The following is a 21,400-nucleotide window of genomic DNA, read 5'->3' as shown; positions in this document are numbered from 1 at the left end:
ACAGGCCTAATCAGAAGCATTTTGTTATTGTTCGGGGAACTAATTGCATGGTGAAGTGGATGCCTCCCTTGATTGGTCACTTGAAGCTTAATACTGATGGTCTAGGGTTTCACTCTATGGGCATTGCTAGTTGTGGTGGCTTAATCTGCAATTCTACTGGTACTTTCATAGTTGGATTTTGCAAAAATCTTGCTCCTTGCCACTCTATTGTTGCTGAACTGTGGAGCATTTTTAAGAGCCTTCAACTAGTTATTGAGAGAAATATTCAAGTTATTTGGGTTGAATGTGATTCTAAAATAATCATTTCTTTTCTTATTAGCATCCAAAGTAGAAATCACCTTTTTTACTTTTTAATTAGCAAAATTAGAGAGTTGATCACAAGCATTAAGTTTTTTTATAATATAAAATCATCAAAATCATAATATCAATTTGTTTATATTTTTTATTTCTTTAATTAAACTATTTAAAACCGAGAATAAAACTTAAATATTTTATTATCCTAATTTTTAAAATGATAAATTATTTAAAATAAAATATAATTTGAAAAGTTATAATTATATATATATATATATATTAATTTAAAATTACAATTAAGTTATTAAATGTATCCTTTTATCTCAACAATCAATTTTACTAAATATTTTTAATTTAATTAGCTAACTTTTTTTTTATCTTTTAGTTTTTACAATTTTGCGTAACTTATTTGCCATTGTTTCAAACAATCCGTTGGTATAAATATAAATTTTGTCCTCAAAATGGTTTGCATGTATATAATTTATTGCCGAAGTCTGTTAACTTCATGACAAATTTAGTACACAAATTTGGTCAATTTTATAATAATAGGTGAAAAATGAGAGATAAAAGAACAAATTTGAAAATTATCTTATGTTTTCAAGACTAATTGATAATACAAAATATTAAGTTAAACTAACTGATGTGGTTATATATAAAATTTTGGTGACATACTAATATTTTGAGGCTACTATAATTTTAATTTGAATTATTTTATATATAAATTTAATAAATTTTTATATATTTGTATTCGGAGTTATATTTATTTTAGATTTGGATATCTGTATTACTTGTACATTTTAATAACGTTTCATATTTAGAAATAAAAAGCAGATGAGTTTTTGGCTAATAGAAATAGAAACCAACTAGCATTTGATCTAAATATTCGTATTTTTGCAACTTTATGCACTTTTTATTTATATTAAATATTTTTGTGTTTAATGTCAACAGATTTTAGACCATTAATTGATAAGTTGGGTGAATGGTCCTAACTTATTTATTATTCTTGTTGAGGTAGGTCCGGTTTAATAACTATGACATAAATGTTTTTCTAAAAAAAAAGTGGCATCTTATATAATTTAAATTATAAAGTTGTAATAGATACTGTGTGATCCGCAGAAATAAAGAAAGAAAAAAAAGTACCATACAGCTGTACTGTGAATGTGATTGGTAAAAGTGGCCAACTTTACACTGTTCAACCGTTGGTTTCATTTTGTCCACTTGTGTGGCTTTTATCAGTCCCCGTAACCCTGTTTTTACACATTGCACTTCAACTTTCCTCTCAATCGAAGTCAAGTACTCTTCTTAATCGTTTCACTGATGGCTGAGTCGGTTCCATTTGCTGTTACTTCAAATCTGATTCACAGGTTGGATTCTGCAGATTTTCTTGAATTTGGACACATGTATGATGTGATGGAAGAGTTGGAAGCGCTTAAGAACACAATTGAATCTATCAATGACGTGCTCCTTGATGCTGACGATAAACAAGAACAAGCTCGTGTCAGAGTTTGGATCAAAAGGTTCAAAGACGTGCTTCATGGTGCAGATGACTTCTTTGATGACCTTGATGTTGAATTTATGAGACACAAATTGGATGCAGGTCAAGGAAAAGAAGTGAACAAGGTACTTCATTCCTTTTCATCTTCAAATCAAATTGATTTTCCCATTCAAATGGCTGAAAAAATTAAAGAAACACAAGAGAGTTTTAATGCTGTAGTAGAAGACATGCATAAATTGAATTTAAGTCCAAGAACTATGGTGGTTAAGCAAATTAATAGTGGATGGAGGGAAACTGGTTCTTTTGTGTTAGAATCTGATATCGTTGGAAGAAATGATAGTAAAAAGGAGATTGTAAGTCTCTTGAGACAATCAGATGAAAACCAAAAAGTTTCAGTGATTGTTATTGTTGGCATTGGTGGTTTGGGGAAAACAGCTCTTGCTCAGTTGGTGTATAATGACTTGGAAGTGCAGAGTTTTTTTGAAAAGCGAATGTGGGTGTGTGTCTCTGATAACTTTAATTTAAAAACTGTTGTGAGGAAAATATTAGAATCATTTACTGGTGGCCAAATTGAAGACAAGTTATCATTAGACAACTTGCAAAATAAGCTTCGTCAAAATTTAAGTGGTAAAAAATATTTGTTGGTCCTGGATGACAATTGGAGTGAAAGTAAAGAAGAATGGGCTGAATTGAAAACTCTTTTGATGTGTGGTGCTCAAGATAGTAAGATTTTAGTGACAACTCGCAGTGAAATTGTAGCAAAGACAATGATTGCTAGCACTTCCTATCCTCTGAATGTTTTGACTGAAGAAGAATCTTGGAGTTTGTTAAAGAAAATTGCATTTCAGGATGATACCAAAGGAGTGAATCAAAATCTAGAATCAATGGGTAAAGAAATAGCCAAAAAATGTAAAGGGGTTCCACTATCAATTAAAACACTAGGAGGCCTATTACGAGGCCAAAAAGAAGAAAGTGAATGGGAAGATGTTTTATGTGGTGATTTCTGAAAATTATATGAAGAGCAACGTAGTATCATGCCAATTCTGAAACTCAGTTACCAAAACTTGTCGCCTGAAATGAGACAATGTTTTGCTTATTGCTCTTTATATCCCAAGGATTCAAAAATTTACAAGAATGAGTTGATTCAGTTATGGATGGCACAAGGTTACCTTAAATGTTCAACTAAAAAGCAGCACATGGAAGATGTCGGTAACAAATTTGTGAAGATATTTTTGATGAACTCATTTTTTCAGGAAGCAGAGAAAGGTATATATGGTGAGATCATTAGTTTCAAAATGCATGATTTAATGCATGATCTTGCCATGTTTGTTGCTGGCAATGATTATTGTTACTTGGATAGTAAGGCAGAAAGAGTTGAAGGTAGACCCATGCATGTATCATTGGAATCTAAGGCCATTCATTTATTGAATTCATTAGATGCAAGCAGGCTGCGAACTTTGATGTTATGGTCTTATACTGAGGAGAACTTGTCTGTTGTTTCAAATTTGAAATACTTGCGCATCTTGAAGATGTCACCTTCTTCATTATGCAAGTTGTCTAGTTCTGTTGGACGATTGAAACATTTAAGATATCTTGATATGTCCTGCAAGATTTACCCCTACAAAGAACGACAAATAAGTCTTCCCAAATCCATAAGCAATCTTATTTTCTTACAAACATTAAAATTGTACGAGTGGGACAAAGAATTTTTTCATGATTCTATCACAAAATTAGTCAATTTGAGATGCCTTGATGTTGGTTATCTTCCCACCGTCACTGGTAGAATGACACTTGAACATGAAGATGGGATGGTTGGGTTGGGAAAATTGTCCTCATTGCAATTCTTATCAACCTTTGTCGTTGGAAATAGCCAAGAAAGAAAACATGGCACACTAAATGAATTGAAGGACTTAAACCTAAGAGGCCACTTAGAAATTAAACATCTCAATTGGGTAAGAGAGGTGGCCTTGGAATCACAGGATGTAAATTTAAAAGAAAAAAGCCGCCTTCAATCCTTGCATCTAAATTGGTCCGATGAAAAGGAAAGTGGCATTCATAACAGTGACAGCTTACAGTTATTAGAAAGCCTTCAGCCCCATCGTAATCTAAAACAATTGAAGGTGTATGGGTATCCAGGCGTGGTTTTTTCAGATTGGCTTTCATTCCTCACAAACATTGTTGATATCTCTCTCTTCTACTTTCATAATTGCCGCTATCTCCCACCGTTGGAACGTCTCCCATATCTGAAGTCACTTGAGATACGGTCTCTTTATGAATTGGAATGCATATATCTTGAAGATGGTTCTGCAGTAACCTTCCCGTCTCTGGAGATCCTCAAATTAAGGTTTTGTCCCAAACTTAGGGGATGGTGGAGGCGAGGAGATGATATCAATTATTCTAAGGATTCACATAATCTCTCCATAGCTCCTTCCTTTCCTCGTCTTTCTGAATTACAAATCTCTTACTGTCCAAAGTTGACTTGCTTGCCTACTTTTCCAAACATTAAGGATTTGTATTTGCGTGATTGTGGTGTGGAGCCTTATAGCAATCCTCCACACAGCGTCTACGAAAAGATAATGTGAACACCCAATGGCTTTGCCAGATTAGATTTGCAACCTCTCCTCGCATACCTCCATCTGAAGTACCTCAATTTTGGCATCCAAAAGTTATCCTTTGGGGTAATTGATTATCAAGGTACTGAATACTGATCCATTTCTGTCAACTACAAATATTCTTGGTTTCTATTATGTTTTTTTTTTAAAAAAAGGGTTCAAATATTTACAATTTCAAAAATAGTTTATGTTTTCTTGTAAATGTTATGGAATTCAATTAATTATTACGTCTATTTGGTTTACTCATTAGGTACTGTAAACTAGTTTTGAATTTAGTGTGCATTTTAAAGTTGGATCAAAATTATCTTATTAAAATTAATTTTAAATTATTAAATATTATTGGAGTCTGTTTCCAAATTAATTCTAACCATATATTTATATCTTAGTAAGTTTTCTATGCATTGTACTGATATTATTAAAATATAAATTTTTAGATAAAAATTAAAAATAGATTTTATATATCTTAAAAAATAAATATTTAATTATTAATAATAATTAAGTTATTAATTAACTAAGACTATATTAAAGAGAGAATTTTTAAATCAAAAGATAAATTATAAAAATTTTAAATAAAAAAATTAAATACTCAAATGAATACCAAAAAATACTTTCCTTTAAGATGACTTTTGAAATCTCTGTCTTTAAAGAATAGGACTCAAATTATATATAGTTGAAAATTGAAATGTGTAAATGAGTAGGGAATGCATTATCAATGTAAACCAAATATGTACTGTGCTTATGATGGGTTCCTTCTACTTCATAAATGTAAAATAGAAATAGAAGTTTTGTGTAGTTTCAATTCTTATTGTTTACTTTTTTAAACTTATTTAGACATTCTCATTCTCAATTTTGAATAGAAAGTAATTTTTCAAATTATAATTTTAGCGTGAGAAGACCCATGGTTTTAATATTCACAGGTGTAAATGGAGAAAACAAAAAGAAAAACAAATACTGGATAATGGATTTGAAGACAGTAAAAAATTGTTGGATTTTCATAATGTTTGGCACCACCCGCTCAGGTAAAATTTTAAGACCTGAATAGTTATCCAATTTTTATTGTTTAACGTCACACACATTGGCAGACTTTGTTCTTGACATGTTGCTAATTTAATAAGTAGCATAATCACCATGTATATCTTTTTCTATTTTGGTTTCATAATTTTCACTTGTCAACATTTACGGTGGTATTTCAAACAAAAATATAATTTCAACCTTAGTTTTGTATCTTTCATGTTCTAACAAGTTATCTGATATTACATCTCAGGGCTTAATGGCTCGTGTTGAAGGAATATCTGCTTTCGAATTGGACAGGCTTGCTGAATAGAAGAAATGCAAGCCCATTTTACATGGCCATTCCCCTGGTTGAGAAGCAAGCTTGATTCTTGGCCCGCCGTTCAATATTTGGCCTTAAAATGTACTTGGAGAATCTGCTTATGCTAAGTTCCCTATATTCTACTAAGGTAGCTCTCACAATTTTGGGAGTTTGTTGCTTAATCTCCATCAAAGGAACCCGTGAAGGTCTCAATCAATGTATAACTTCTCAACCTCCCATTGGGAATGCCGCTTTGAAGGAGTAGGTTCTCCTTGTATTTCTACTACCCTTATCTCACATAAAAACTCGAATATTTTTTATTTATTTTTCTTGTTTATTATTTTTCTTTTCAGCTACAATAATAGAAAATGTTGCTTTTATTTCAAGAGTTAATTCATTTTTCAAGATTTGGTTCCCCGTATCTTCAGCTTGTTTTCAACATTATAATTCTTCGCCTTAGCTGTTGACTTGTTGAAAGAAACGTGAGCAAGGTGTAGTTAAGAGAACATTGGAGTGCGATTGGTTAGGGGAGCAGGTCTTGTGCAGAGATTCTTCTTATGACACTGCTGGCTAGTTCCTTTGGAAAAATTATAAAGTCAATTTAGCAAACACACAGATAGATGAATAGTTCAGTTGGAACCATGTTCCAAAGGATTATCGTGTGAATACTTTGATTGAGGTGGAAGAATTTGATTCACAGTTGCTAAAACTGTTGATGGTGTTCTGACATCGTATCAATTAAGCCTTTCCCTGTGCATTGACACAAATGGGAAAACAAATGCAAGATAGGAGATGTAAGAAAATGAAGCAAAGTGCCTTGTTTACCTTCATTATGTGCCACTTGGACTTGGACAAGTAAATATTGTAGATTGATGATTTGTTTTAGTTTTCTTTTACTGTGGATACTTGGAGTCCATGTACAGCGACTTTCTTAAGTTGAATTCTAAGCTATTAATTAATTTGTAGAAGTAGTAAATTACAAATGAAGTTATGATCAAAGTATCAAACTATACCATAGTTTAAAACAAAATCATATATATGATTGCTTTTTGTTAAAACAAGGCAATATTTTAAAATACCTAAAACTAAATTTTGGCCAATTGTTCAACAAACTATCAAATTTACTTTGGTTTTCATTCTTTGCTGTGACTATCATTATGCTTTACACTGATAATAGATGATGTTCCACCTTATGTTCCTATTTTTTAATAAAAAGAATGCTTCTAGTAAAGAAAAGCTAAGATCATTACTAGCTTAACACTAGTACTTTGATAAGAAAGTCATTAAAAGTGGTGAACATTAAAATTTATAAAAAGATTAACATCATATGCCTTCAAGAAACAAAATAGTTGAAAATAAGGCTAAGGGACTCGCTACTACAAGTTTCAAGCTTTATTACACAAGAAAAATTAAGAAAAAAATTGAGTAGACATAATTGTGAATAATATTTAAAAAAAGAATGTAATAGAGATTAAAAGAATTGAAGATAGGATAATATCCTTTAAGTTATTGGTTGCACTTGCACAAGGTACTATTATTTATGCAGATACTATTAATATCATTCATGTTTATGCTCTTCAAGTTGGCTTCTAAATCTATTTGAAAGTTAAGTTTTGGGAGGATTTAGAGGGATTGATCCAAGACATTCTACAAATTGAAAAGATTTTTATAGATGAAGATTTTAATGGACATGTTGATTTAAAAATATGATAATTTGTAAGCGCTTATGGTGGTTTTAATTTTTAGAGTTAAATAATAAAAGACAACCTATCCTTGATTTTTTAATATACTGTAACTTTAAGAAAATGAACACTTGTTTTAAGAAAAACGTGAAATATCTTACGAGTGAAATTTTAAGATCGTAAACTATTTTTTTTTTTTTACGAAGAATCTAGACAAAGAAATTGTAAGGATTGTAAAGAAATTCTAGAAGAGGGTCTTACTACACAGCATAGAGTCTTGGTTTTTTATGTTCGTTTTCTCTTGCATATTTTCATTCCACCACCATAATTTTTTGTTTTTTGATTCCAAACTTTTAGATTCACCTTAAATTTTTTTGGCAATTTTCCTATAGTTATTTTGTCTTAAATAATGTTAGCACTACCTTGTGCCCATCTTGTTTGCCTACTCATACCTTATCCAATTTTTAACATTATTACATGTATGCAGAATTTGTACATAATTTTTATTAACTTAAAAAACACATATAATCAAGTACTAAGAAATCTTATGGAAGAATGGGTCTCTGAAGGATATAAATTGATTTCTTTTTATCTCTTTTCTTACCTTTATTTCCACGCCATCCAAACAAACTGCAAAAGTGGGTTAATCCACGTAAAACACCTCTAATTTTTACCTTTAACTCATATCTTCTTTACAGGATGTAAGGTTAAAGTTAATCCATAAGCTGTAGTGACTCTAAAAAATGAGAGTACTGAGGTAGATTGAATGGAATGTGGGCTTTAACTTATATTAGGAGATACCTGCAATATCTTCACAACAACAACAATTACAGGAATAAAGGTTTTTTATAGAAGGCAATGATTAGCCTAAGAATAACATCAATTTTATTCTGTTTATAAATTAAAGTCGCTTGATGAAGGAATTCATTATTCCTGTCTCCCAAGGTATGCCAATCTTTTTCTCAGGTCATACCAATATATTTCTTCTTGGGGGAGGATAGTATCATATTCCCCCAAAGTTTCTATCTAATAGAACTTACTCCTTTTATCATTCGGTTCTCATTTTTACTTAATTAAAATTAAAAATTTAGTATACCTAATTTAGTCAATTTTAAATACAAGCAATATTTAATATATATGTGAGCACGTTTAAGCATAAGTGTGTATATCTTTTCACATATGTATGCATGAGATTTAATCACCCAATATAAAAAATTAATTCTAATTATAAAACTTAATATCGAAGTAAATTAAATGATAGCATTTTTGACACACACAAATATATTTATAATAGATGATAAACAAGCTTTATAAAATATATTAAATATTTAAAATTGGTCTAAAATAAAAATTTGTAACTATGATAAATAATATATATACATATATATTTTTTAATTCAAAGGACTAAAGTAAAACACTTAAGAAATTATATAATAATAGAAATAATTAAAATTCTCTTTCAACTAAAGAATTAAAAGCAATCCAATAGTAAACAATGACATTAAACTAAATATTTAATAATTTATAAAGAAAATATATAATTTATTTTGTTGGAAGGTACCAGATAATCCTCGTGATTCGTAATTGTTATTCTCTCAACAAAAACTTTGCTTGTAGAAAGACAAAAGGAAGAGGATCGATGGTGCGTTCATTTAACACGCATTAGAAAGAAGTGTTTTGGCTTTCGTTTCATTTCATTTCATATTTGGTGGGTTACAAGCACTCTCAGAAATTGTCTCACTTCTCTTTGCCATTGTATTGGGTTCAGATTTCTGGTCAGTATATTCATAACTTTCTTTCTAACTTATGCTCATCACATCTTTAATGTGTGTATTGCATCATTTACTTTTGCTTATGTTAACTAATGCATTTAAGATCTACAAGAAGACATTACTTGTACCTTTTCTTTTTGCTATCTTTGTTCGAATACATTAATCATTGAAAAAAAAAAGGAACAACTTACACCTTTCATTCTTCTTTATTTTCCTTTCGTTATTAATTGCTCTTCCTCTTGCTATATTTGTTGATTGACTTAAGAATCCCATCAACAAATATACAATCAACAAATATATTAAAAAAAAAATTATTATTTAATATATATACTTTTACAAAATATCATGTATACGTCAAAACGTGAATGATCGAGATTACATAATTTCAGATTACTTAAAAATTCTTCGTGTTTAAGAAGAATAACATTCACACAATCAATTTCTCTTTTATTTACTTTTTTAATTTATTAGTAAGCTGAGTTAGAATTTAAGTTTAAGCAAAAATTGAAATGACAAAGTAGAAAGGTTTTACTTTTTATTATTTTTACTATACCTTACTATAAAATTTCTATTTTTATTTTCTTAAACAAATATCTTTAGAAAATATTTTTTTTCATTAAGAACTACATGACCTTACTTTTTTTCACCGAAGTTATGTAAGAGTGGTGATTAAAATTTTTTGAACTCCTATTTTTATTTTTTTTTCTTTAATTTTAGAATGTTAAAAATATTTTTTTTATTATTTTAAATAAATAATTTATTTTTCATAATAAACAAAAATAGTTTTTTTATGAAGAAATAATTATTTATTTTTGTATAATTAATTAGGATAACCTTTTCTTATGTGAGATTTTTATAATTAATTTTGTATAATAAAAAATTCTTTTTCATAATAAACAAAATAGAACTTTTTTTTTTGTAATTTGATACCTTATTATTGTATTTGACTTTAGATGAATGATTATATTTATAATAAGTATTATTTATTTAATAATGGTATTTATGTTTTAATTATTTGTTTGTAGAAAAAACATCATAAAAATTTGTATTTTTTTATTAAATTATAACTGATGAAAATGAATATAAGAATTTAAATATTTAAAAAAATTGAGAACGTGATTAAATTTATTAGTCATACAAATATAAAAAAATACAAATAATATTTTAAAATACAAATAGGAGTAAAAATAGTATAATATCCTATTCAATTTCTATCCCCGTAATCCTTAGTTATGTTGTTTGTTGTTCTAATGGAACAGTTACTCTGTCTTCGTCAGTCATGCAAATCAAATAACTATTTGCAGATATTATAAGTTAAAATCATTAAAGAAGCGCATGGAATTAGAACCCTATCATTGTGATTCATCTCATTGTCTCTATACTATGAATTACCTTAAAAGATGAGAATCTTTCTTCTCGACTGCCGTTTTAGCTTAAGAAAATGTAAAAACTGTCCTTTTCTCTATCAGTGTGAAATGGGAGAGAAAGGAGTTTATTCTTATTGACAATATAATACTTTTTTCTGTTAATTTCAGAAGTGGGTAACATTATCAGCCATGTCATAGACATAACAATGATAAAATAAAAATTTTAAAATTTCTTATAATACATTATTACCCTTTTTATTAGAAAAAGAAAATAAATAATTTTTTTATCTTACATTAAAATAATTTATTTTCAATTGAATTCCTTTTTTATAAAATTTTAAGAAGAGATTATAAAAGGATATAGGGAATAGGTTTTGGTAAAAAACGTTTGTTTAAATTTATTTTACGCGAAGGTTTATGCAATAAATTTGATCATAAAATATATTAGAATAAACTTTAATAAGATGTACCAAAAAACTTATTAATAAAAGTTAAAAAAAGCTTGTAAAAGTCATAATCTATTTGCATAAATTATCCATAAACTCTTCCTCCCATCTTATTACTCATAAAAATATGATGTTATTAGCCTAATATTGCTCAAATACATGTCAAAAACTAGTTTTTTCATGTTATTTTACATATCTGTCCCTTCCCTTGGTGCATGTATATTCCTAAGCTTTTCCTTTATCCATTGCCTGATTCAAACTTAGTAACTTCTCAATTTTCCTATTGATCAATCTGCTTCTATACTCTTTCTCAATCATTTGAAGGATGGCAGAGCAAGTTCCATATGGTGTTGCTGCAAACTTCATTCACAAGTTGGCTTCTGCATCATTACACGAATTTGGACAGATTTATGGTGTCACAAATGAGTTAGAAGATCTTAAGAATACAATTGAATCCATCCATGCCGTGCTCCTTGATGCGGACGAGAAACAAGAACAAGATTATGCTGTACAAATCTGGATAAGAAGGCTCAAAGAAGTACTTCTTCATGCAGATGACTTGATAGATGACCTTATTGTTGAAAATATGAGACAGAAAGTGGAGGCATTTCATTCCTTTTCATCTTCTAACCGAATTTCTCTTCCAATTCAAATGGCTGATGAAATTAAGAGAACACAAGAAACTTTAAATGATGTATTACAAGAAATATCCAAGTTGAATTTAAGCCAAAGAGCTGTAGTATCCAAGCAATTTGATAGTGTAAGGAGAGAAACTAGTTCTTTTGTGTTAGAATCAGATATCATCGGCAGAGAAGATGGCAAAAAAAAGATTATAAGTCTATTAAAGCAACCAAATAAAAAACAGAATGTTTCTTGTATTGCTATTGTTGGCATTGGTGGTTTAGGCAAAACAGCTCTTGCTCAATTGGTATATAATGATGTGGAAGTGCAGAAGATTTTTGAAAAGCACATGTGGGTGTGCGTCTCTGATAACTTTGATATTAAGACTATTGTGAAGAAAATGTTAGAATCATTAACTGGTGTCCAAAGTGATGAAAAGTTATCATTAGATAACTTGCAAAGTAAGCTTCGCAAAAAATTGAGGGGTAAAAAATATTTGATAGTCTTGGATGACATTTGGAATGAGAATCATACAAAATGGGCTGATTTGAGAACTTACTTGATGTGTGGTACTCAAGATAGCAAAATTTTAGTGACAACTCGCAGTGAAGTTGTGGCCAGGAAAATGGGTGTAAGCGATCCCTATGTTTTGAATGGTTTAACAACAGAAGAATCTTGGTGCTTGTTAAAGAACATTGCATTTGAGGATGATACCATGGGAGTAAATCAAACTCTAGAGTTAATTGGCAAAAAGATTGCAGAAAAATGTGGAGGAGTTCCACTAGCTATTAAAACACTAGGAGGTCTATTACAAGGTAAAAGGGAAGAAGGTGAATGGATCAATGTTTTACACGGTGATTTTTGGAAATTATGCAAAGATGAAGATAGTATTATGCCAGTTCTAAAACTGAGTTACCAAAACCTGTCACCTCAACTGAGGCAATGCTTCTCTTATTGCTCTTTATATCCCAAAGATTGGGAAATTGAAAAGGATGAGTTGATTCAACTATGGATGGCACATGGTTTTCTTGAATGTTCAACTGAGAATGAGCATATGGAAGATATTGGTAACCAATTTGTAGAACTTTTCTTGATGAAGTCGTTTTTCCAAGATGCAAAAGTTAATAAGCAAGGTGAAATACTTAGTTTCAAAATGCATGATTTAATACATGATCTAGCAATGCTGGTAGCTGGCAATGATTGTTGTCACTTGGATAATAAGGGAAAAGGACTTGTAAGAAGACCCATGCACGTATCATTGGAACCTAATGCCATTTGTTTGTTAGACTCTTTGGATGCAAGTCGTTTGCGAACTTTAATTCTGCGGTCTTACAATGGGGAGGATTTGTCTGTTATTTCAAAATTCGAATACTTACGTGTCTTAACTTTGTCATCAAATTCAATCACTGAATTGCCTGATTCAATTGGAAATTTCGATCATTTGAGATATCTTAACTTGTCAAACTGCCGCTTGACAAGTCTTCCAAAATTCATTGGTAATCTCGTTTGCTTACAAACATTAATATTGAATTCTTGTGCAAAACTTGAATTTTATACAGCAGTTGTCACAAAATTAATTAATTTGAGACATCTTGACATTAGTAAATGTAGAGCCTTTGAACATGGGATGCCATTTGGATTAGGGAAATTGTCATCATTACAATCCTTATCAACCTTTGTGGTGGGGGATGGGTGGCGAAGAAAAACAGGAACTCTAAATGAATTGAAGGATTTGCAAAGTCTAAGAGTCAATTTAGTAATTAAGAACCTCAGTTTGGTAAGAAATGTGGAATTTGATTCACAGGAGATAAATTTGAAAGAAAAGAATCTCCTTAAAGCCTTGGAGCTACTATGGCAAGATTCGAAGTTTGGAAGAAGTAGTGGCAACAGTAGTGTCAGCTTACAATTATTAGAAAATCTTCGTCCTCACCCAAATCTTAAAGAGTTAACTATTGGAGGTTATCCAGGTTTGGCCTTTCCAAATTGGCTTTCTTCACTCCAAAATATTGTTGAAATCTCTCTTCGGGAGTGCAGTAATTGCCGTCATCTCTCACCATTGGAACATCTCTTGTGCCTTAAGTCACTAGAGATACGTTTCTTAGGAGAGTTGGAGTACATATATTTTACCGAAGATTTTTCAAAAACATTCTTCCCATCTTTGGAGTGCCTTCATCTTATAGATTGTCCAAAGTTCAAGGGATGGTGCAAGAAAGTAGATGATGCCAATGACACTAAGCAATCATTACATTATCATTCATTGCCTCCATTTCCTTGTCTTTCTCAATTAGAAATCAGAGCATGTCCACAGTTGATTTGGATGCCTACCTTCCCAAAGCTTGTTAAAGAATTGTTATTAGAAAGTTGTAGTTTGGAGCCATTGAAGGAAACACTAAATATGGCATCATCACTATGTTTGGTTGACTCTTTCACTCCTCTTTCCATGCTCAAATGCTTGCATATTTATGGAGATCTCAACATGACATCCATCCCAAATAATTGGATGCAGAATCTTACTTCTCTGGAGCAACTCATATTTGGATGGTCTCAAAGTAAAACATTTCAAGAATTTGAAATTTGGTTTAAGGATGACCTCAACTACCTTCCTTATCTACAAAAAATCAGTGTACAGTTTTGTAAAAACTTAGAAGCTTTGCCAGATTGGATGTGCAACCTCTCTTCACTTAAGCATATCACGATTTGGAGTTGCCCAAAATTGGTATCACTACCCGAAGGAATGCCTCGTCTTTCCAACTTACAAACCGTAGAAATCATTGGATGTCCCTTCTTACATCAAAATTTTAAAGGAGGAAGAAGTGCAACTTGGCCCAACATTGCTTGCATCCCAAAAATAATCTTGAAGTGATAAGGTACTTATACTTCCTTTCTTAACAACAAAACTTTTTTGGTTTCTATTTGAATTTCTACATTTTCTAAAGATCTACCTTCGAATATTTTCAACATCAGAAACACCTTTTTAGTTTTGTTTCTTTTGTGTTTGTTTGCTTTACTGATGAAAATATTTCAATAGCAAAAGGAATTTATAGCTGCAATTTCTTTTCTTTACTTCTCTTAATTTGTTCAAGCTTTCTCATTCTCAATTCTTAAATAGATGGCAAAATTTAAAATTGTCATTTTAGAATGAGAAGACTTGTTTGAATATTGACAGGTTAAAATGGAAGGAAAGAAAAAAATACAACACCTGGTTTAGCCATTAAAAGTGGAAAGAATTGGTATCTTTGGAGCTTCTTTCGATTGCAGCTATCCATTCTGAAAACACTGAGGTGATGAAGAATATCTGAAAATTGTTGGATTTTCATAACATAGGTTACTTTTTTTGGTATTTTTTATGGTTAGTCTTTGCTTAAACTGCTAATAAATAGTTGTGGTAAATATTGAGATGGAATCAAATATAAAAATAAATTGATAAAATCGATCAAACTAGTTTTCAACTGGTATAGATTAAATCATGATGAAAGTATTTTTGTTTTAGGACTATACTAGTGTTACATTTATTAGATAGATCTTAGCTTCTTTCCACCCTTTCTATTTCTCTCGCCAACAATATTTGCAAACCCCTTTTCTTGCACCGTTCTCTTCTCGTAGTGTTCAAAATTATTTTTTCCAGGTTTGAGTTTTATGGGCATATTGATTTAATTTATTATTTTGTCATGCTTGTTTTTAGGGAAAAAGCAGTATATAAGGGTTTTTCAAATGATCCTATTTTTCTTCTTTAATGCTTTACAACTTGAAGAATATGATTTTTCCTTTCTTTTCTATTTTCCTGAAGGATTAGTTGTTTCAGGGAGCAATCTTTCCTAAAGCAGTGGGATCGGAACAATTGAAGAGTAAATCTACATATGCTGATTACAGGGTAAATATACTTCTTTTCCATTATACATGTCCATTTTTATTTGTTTCATCTTTGACGGGTATCACAAGCATAATTGTGAAACTAATCTGCAGGCCACCTTCCACTACAACCAACACTGGTTCCATCATGCATGAGTTCCATTTTTTTCAACTTTGTTTGCAGTGGTCCAACACATTATATTGATATTTCAATCAAGTACATAATTTCAACCTTGGTTCTTGATATTTTGTGATGATCATTAAAAGTAAATTGTCTTTAAATTCTTATAATTCCTTGACATTACTTCTCAGGGTTTCATGATTTTTGCTAAACAAATAACTCTTTACAATGGTACAGGCTTGTAAAGGAAGCATGGCCTGTTGGCCATTTACTTGGTGGAATAGTGAGTTTGAATCATGGACCTCTCTGTATTTCAAAACATTGTTTGATATGAATTTGAACAATTTGCATATATTATGTTCCTCAATCATCATATTGGCTACTCTTGTCATTTTGAGAGTAATCGCTTCTTCAGCTTCATCAAAGGAAAAGGGGGTCTTAATCAAATGTACAACATTTCTCAACCTCTTGTGGGAAATGCTGCTGTGAAGGAGTAGGTTGTCTATCCTTTTTACAACCATGTAAATTTAAATATTTCTTAGTCCTTTTAATTTTATTACGTTTCTTTCCAACCATGTTAGTAGAAAATGTTGGCATGCATCACCATTTCAAGAATTACTGAACCAGTGCATCCTAGATGATTTGGCTCCCCGTAATGTATTTATGATTCTCAGGCTCAGCTGTTGACCTTATTGTTGCAAAAAGCATGAACAAGGATAGTCGGAAAGTCAAAACTCGAGAATAATGGAGAGAAATTGGTTCCCAGAGTGTCCTGAGCTTCTTTTGGAGACCCTCCAGACTAGTTCAGTGCCTGATTCTCTTGCTAACATTTTGACTGGGAAGGAAGTGGTTGAATCACAAACACATAAAATACTAGAGGGCTTGGATGGCATATTTTATGCCTTTTCATATCCATCTTCATATATGTGCCATTTGAACCGGTAAATATCATGGACTAACAATTTGTTACCGTTTTCTTTTATGATTGCCAAAGTTAGGCCTCCTGGAATAAAATTTTAACATAGGTGGTTTGCTTGCTGCTGCAAGGACCGAGGATCTTTTCATATCCTAAGAGTCTCCAACTATTCGAAAAACCACTTGAATCGTTCCTCTAGGATGGCATAGTGAGCCTAGAAATAAAATGGAGAGCATATGAAAGATGATCAGTTATCAATTTTGGGCTGCATATCTGTACACTTTTTTTTCTCAAGTGAATGGCAACCGGTATTGTAATTACCCTATAATCTACAGAATATAAATATCAAGTACATTGTTTTCTTATCTTTTTTTTAATGATGATTTTAAGGACTAATTAAATTGTGTTATTAGATTTGTTGGGGTACAGGTATGTGCAGGAGAGGGAGAAATTAACAGTCAACGCAGGTCATAGTTGTTAAGTTATTTTGATAATGACTGTTACTTTAGGATTTTGTGTATTTTACTAATGCAGGTATGTGGATTTTGATAATGCAGGTCATTGAACTTAGATCAGTAAACGAAATTTCTAATAAATAGTCGTGGTAAATATTGAGATGGAATCAAATGTAAAAATAAATTGATAAAATCCATTAAAATAGTTTTCAACTAATATAAATTAAATCTTGATTAAAGTATTTTCGATTTAGGACTATATACTTGTCATATACTTTTTTTAACCAGGGTATAAATACTCTATTCATCATTAGTTTTATAATGTACAGAAGATATATGAGTTACATTTATTAGATAGTTATTAGCTTCTTTCCACCCTTTCTTTTTCTCTTTCCTAAAATATTTGCAAATGATTTTTCTTGTACCATTCAATTCTCGAAGTATTTCTAGGTTTGAGTTTTATGGGGCTGAGATTTTCAAATGATCCTATTTCTTCTTCAATGCTTTACAACTTCAAGAATATGATCCTTTCCTTTTTATTTTCCTGAAAGAGGTTTAGTTGTTTCAGGGAGCAATCTTTCGTAAGGATGTTTGAGAAATCAGATAGATGTGAAGCAGTGGAATCTGAACAATTGAAGAGTAAATCTACATATGCTGCTTATAGTTGTAAATATACTTCTCCATTATGCATGTCCATTTTTATGTCTTTTATCTTTGACATAGGTATAACGAGCATAATTGTGAAACTAATCTGCAGGCCAACGGTGGTGGTTAGTTACAAGTTCGAGCCCTCCTAGATGTGGTGATTGCAGGATTTGAATGAATCTGGATTCAATACAGTTGAATAACGACACAGTTGTTCTGTAGTTGTTGTTCAATCTTTCGTCCAATGACTCATTAAATTACATCTGATTTGTACAAAAGCAAAGTATGGATACTTTACATTCAACTATACCGATTGCACCCTTATTTTCTTGCACCGAATCTAAATTCAATTTGAACCTTTACATGATAAGGTTCTCTTGGGGTTACATCCCACTTCCACTACAACCAACACTGGCTTCCATCATACATGAGTTCCATTTTTAAAATTGTCTTCGGTGGTCAATACATTATATTGATATTTCAATCAAGAACATAATTTCAACCTTGGTTCTGGATATTTTGTGATAATCAATAAGAGTAATTTGTCTTTAAATTCTAATGATTTCCTTGATATTGCTAGAAGTAATTCTAACCAATAGATAGGATTAGTTGAATAAGTCAATTCAACATTTTATCATTCCTAACTATCAGTTTGTTTTAGTTGCTTCTGGTATGCTATAAATATCAACCTTTCGTAAAAGATGAAATATACAGAATATATTCTCTCTCACTTTTTTTCTCTCTGTTATTGCATTTTGTGTGTTTAAGTTTTTGCTCTTGCTCCAACAAAATTGGTATCCAGAGCCAAGGTTTCGATTGAGGGATCTTTGCGACACACACGATGGGATCAACTGGCGCGAATTTCTCAGCAAATCTTCCCATTCTCAATGGAAAGAACTGGGATCGGTGGCGTGTGCAGATGAAGGCGATTTTGGGCTATCAGGAAGTCACAGAAATTGTTGAAGAAGGTTATCCAACGCTCACTGAAGATTCCATAGAAGGACAGAAGGCGCTTCACAAAGAAAATAAGAAGAAAGATTGTAAAGTGATGTTCTTAATTCATCAATGTGTTGATGAGGTGCACTTTGAGAAGATTGCAGGCGTTGCAACTTCGCGAGAAGCGTGGTAGATCCTAGAGAAATGCAGTGAAGGTGCAGAGCAATTAAAGAAGGTGAGATTACAGACGATGAGGCGTCAATACGAATTAATGCAAATGGAGAATAATGAAAAAATAGCTGAATTCTTCAACAGAATCATCACTCACACGAATGCCATGAAGAATTGTGGTGAGAAAATCTCAGATCAAACAATTGTAGAAAAGATTCTGAGAACGCTCAGTCCCAAATTCGACCACATTGTTGTAGCCATTGAAAAATTCAAGAAGCTCGAGGAATTGAAGGTAGAAGAACTTCAAGGTTCTCTGGAGGCACATGAACAGAGATTCATTGAAAGAGGTTCAGAGAAGCCTGGTAAACATCAAGCACTGCAGGCTCAGACCTCAAGAAGAGGACGCTATAGGAAAATTCAGAGGTCGAGGTCGTGGGAGAGATTCCAGAGATGGCTTTGGAAAAAATGTTGAAAGCCAAGAAAGAGGAAAGATTGATCAAGATCAATAAGAAAGTTCTAATAAATGAGGGAACTTTAATAATTGGCGAGGAGGAAGAAAAAAAAATTGATAGGAAAAGGATCAAATGCTTCAATTGTAATCGAATTGGACACTTTTCTACAGAATGTACAACCCTAACAAGTCATGTAGATCATCGAGAAAGCTAGTCACACGAAGATTATTATGCACACATGGTTAAAGAAGAGAATGAAGCGAACTCCGAGGAACAACCTTTGATGCTAATGATGATCACCAATTCAGAATCTTATAACAATGAAGTATGGTACATAGATTCTGGATGTTCCAATCATATGACTAGGCATCGAGATTGGATTGTCAATTTTGACCCAAAGAAGAAAAGTACAGTGAAATTTGCAGACAATAGAGCCACTCAGGCTGAAGGTTCTGGAAATGTTCTAGTCAAAAGAGAAGATGGAAGACAAGCAGTGATTACAGATGTTTTATATGTTCCTGGAATGACCACTAACTTGATTAGTTTGGGTCAACTCTTGGAGAAAGGATGTTCAGTGAATTCAGTTAAAGGTTTTCTAGAAATTCATGACAAAGCAAAGAGACTAGTGATGAAAGCTCCATTGGCCAAGAACAGAATCTTCAAGGTAAGCTTAAACACTATTGAATCTCAGTGTCTTTCCGCTGCTACTTTGTTAGATGATTCATGGTTATGGCATCTTAGACTTGGCCACTTAAATTTTAAAGATATGAATCTCCTGAAATCTAAAGAAATGTTGACTAGTCTTCCTTCAATTAAAATTCCTAAGAAGATATGTGACACTTGCTTAATCAGCAAACAACCTAGGAATTCCTTCAGCAATTTTACTGCTTCTAAGACCAATGAAATACTGCATGTTGTTTACTCAGATGTTTGTAGACCTTTTGACACTCCATCATTAGGAGGAAATAGATATTTTGTCTCTTTTGTTGATGATAGAAGTAGGAAAGTGTGACTTTACCTAATTAAAGTCAAGAGTGAAGTGTTCAATATTTTTAAAGATTTCAAAGTTTTTGTTGAAAAGCAATTTGGAAAGTACATTAAAATTCTGAAAACAGATGGCGGAGGTGAATTCACATCTGGAGAACTTGAAGATCTGTGTAAAGAACATGGTATAGTTCATAAGGTAACTGCTCCATACACTCCCCAACGCAATGACATTGCAGAAAGAAGGAATAGGACAATCTTGAACATGGTTAGAAGCATACTTAAAGAGAAGAATCTTCCTCACAGTTTCTGGGGTGAAACAGCTATGACAACTGTATATATTCTGAATAGGTGTCCAACCAAGAGGCTTGACTCTATGGTTCCAGAAGAAGCTTGGTCAGGAAGCAAACATTCAGTCAAACATTTCAGAATTTTTGGATCTTTATGTTATAGGCATGTTCTTGATCAGAGGAGAAAGAAGTTGGATGACAAGAGTGAGCCAATGATTTTTGTTGGATACAGTTCTATTGGTTCATACAAGCTATATAATCCAAAGATTCAACAAGTTCTGTTCAGTAGAAATGTTTACTTTGATGAATTAAGCTCATAGGGAGAATTTCAGTCTACTTCTGAGACAATACAGAAGATTCAGCTTGATGGAATGATGATCTAGTGAGAGAAATACATCCAGAAGTGATTAATAATAAACCTCTGGTGAAAATTGATAGATTTACAAGAGCCAGAAGTTTTCCCTTCAGACTCAGAGATTATCAGATTTACTCTGATAGTGTAATTACTGATGATGATGATTTGGTTCAGCATATGGCACTTATGGCAAACATGGAACCTACTACCTTTGAGGAAGTTGTCTCTAAGGAAGTATAGAGATCAGCAATGGAGGAAGAATTGAAAAGCATTGAAAAAACTGATACATGGGAAATGGTAAATTTACCTCAGAACAAAAAGCCTATTGTTGTTAAATGGGTTTTTAAAACTAAACTCAAGCCTGATGGAATGATTGCCAAACATAAAGCCAGGTTGGTGGCTAAAGGATTCATGCAGAAGGAAGGCTTAGACTATACTGAACTATTTGCTCCAGTAGCAAGATTGGAGACTGTAAGATTGATTGTTTCACTAGCTAGTTGGAGAAATTGAAAACTGTGGCAACTAGATGTCAAGTCAGCCTTTCTAAATGGGCCACTTGATGAAGAAGTATTTGTGGTACAACCTCCTGGCTTCATATGTAAAGGTAAAGAATAGAAGGTTTTGA

At 31.8% G+C, this 21,400-nt stretch overlaps 3 protein-coding genes across 3 annotated transcripts; all 3 read left to right on the top strand.

Annotated features, from left to right (window-relative positions):
- The first annotated feature begins 1,611 nt into the window (after window positions 1-1,611).
- LOC113859371 (putative disease resistance protein RGA1) lies at window positions 1,612-2,796 on the top strand. The gene has a single exon (XM_027492166.1). It carries the CDS (start codon window positions 1,612-1,614, stop codon window positions 2,794-2,796), a length of 1,185 nt encoding a protein of 394 aa, XP_027347967.1.
- Window positions 2,626-6,614, top strand: LOC113858037 (putative disease resistance protein RGA3). The gene is made up of 3 exons (XM_027490444.1): window positions 2,626-4,483; window positions 5,319-5,420; window positions 5,666-6,614. Exon 1 carries the CDS (start codon window positions 2,824-2,826, stop codon window positions 4,369-4,371), a length of 1,548 nt encoding a protein of 515 aa, XP_027346245.1. The 5' UTR covers window positions 2,626-2,823; the 3' UTR covers window positions 4,372-4,483; window positions 5,319-5,420; window positions 5,666-6,614.
- Window positions 6,615-11,305: 4,691 nt separating this feature from the next.
- Window positions 11,306-14,464, top strand: LOC113859271 (putative disease resistance protein RGA1). The gene is made up of 2 exons (XM_027492082.1): window positions 11,306-13,254; window positions 13,552-14,464. Exons 1-2 carry the CDS (start codon window positions 11,306-11,308, stop codon window positions 14,462-14,464), a joined length of 2,862 nt encoding a protein of 953 aa, XP_027347883.1.
- Window positions 14,465-21,400: the final 6,936 nt, after the last annotated feature.

Source organism: Abrus precatorius, unplaced genomic scaffold (genome assembly GCF_003935025.1).
Source record: "Abrus precatorius isolate BTA unplaced genomic scaffold, Abrus_2018 Scaffold2, whole genome shotgun sequence".
NCBI classification, from domain to species: domain Eukaryota; kingdom Viridiplantae; phylum Streptophyta; class Magnoliopsida; order Fabales; family Fabaceae; genus Abrus; species Abrus precatorius.
The sequence above is the reverse complement of the archived record's forward strand: the minus strand, read 5'-3'. Positions and strand labels throughout refer to the sequence as shown.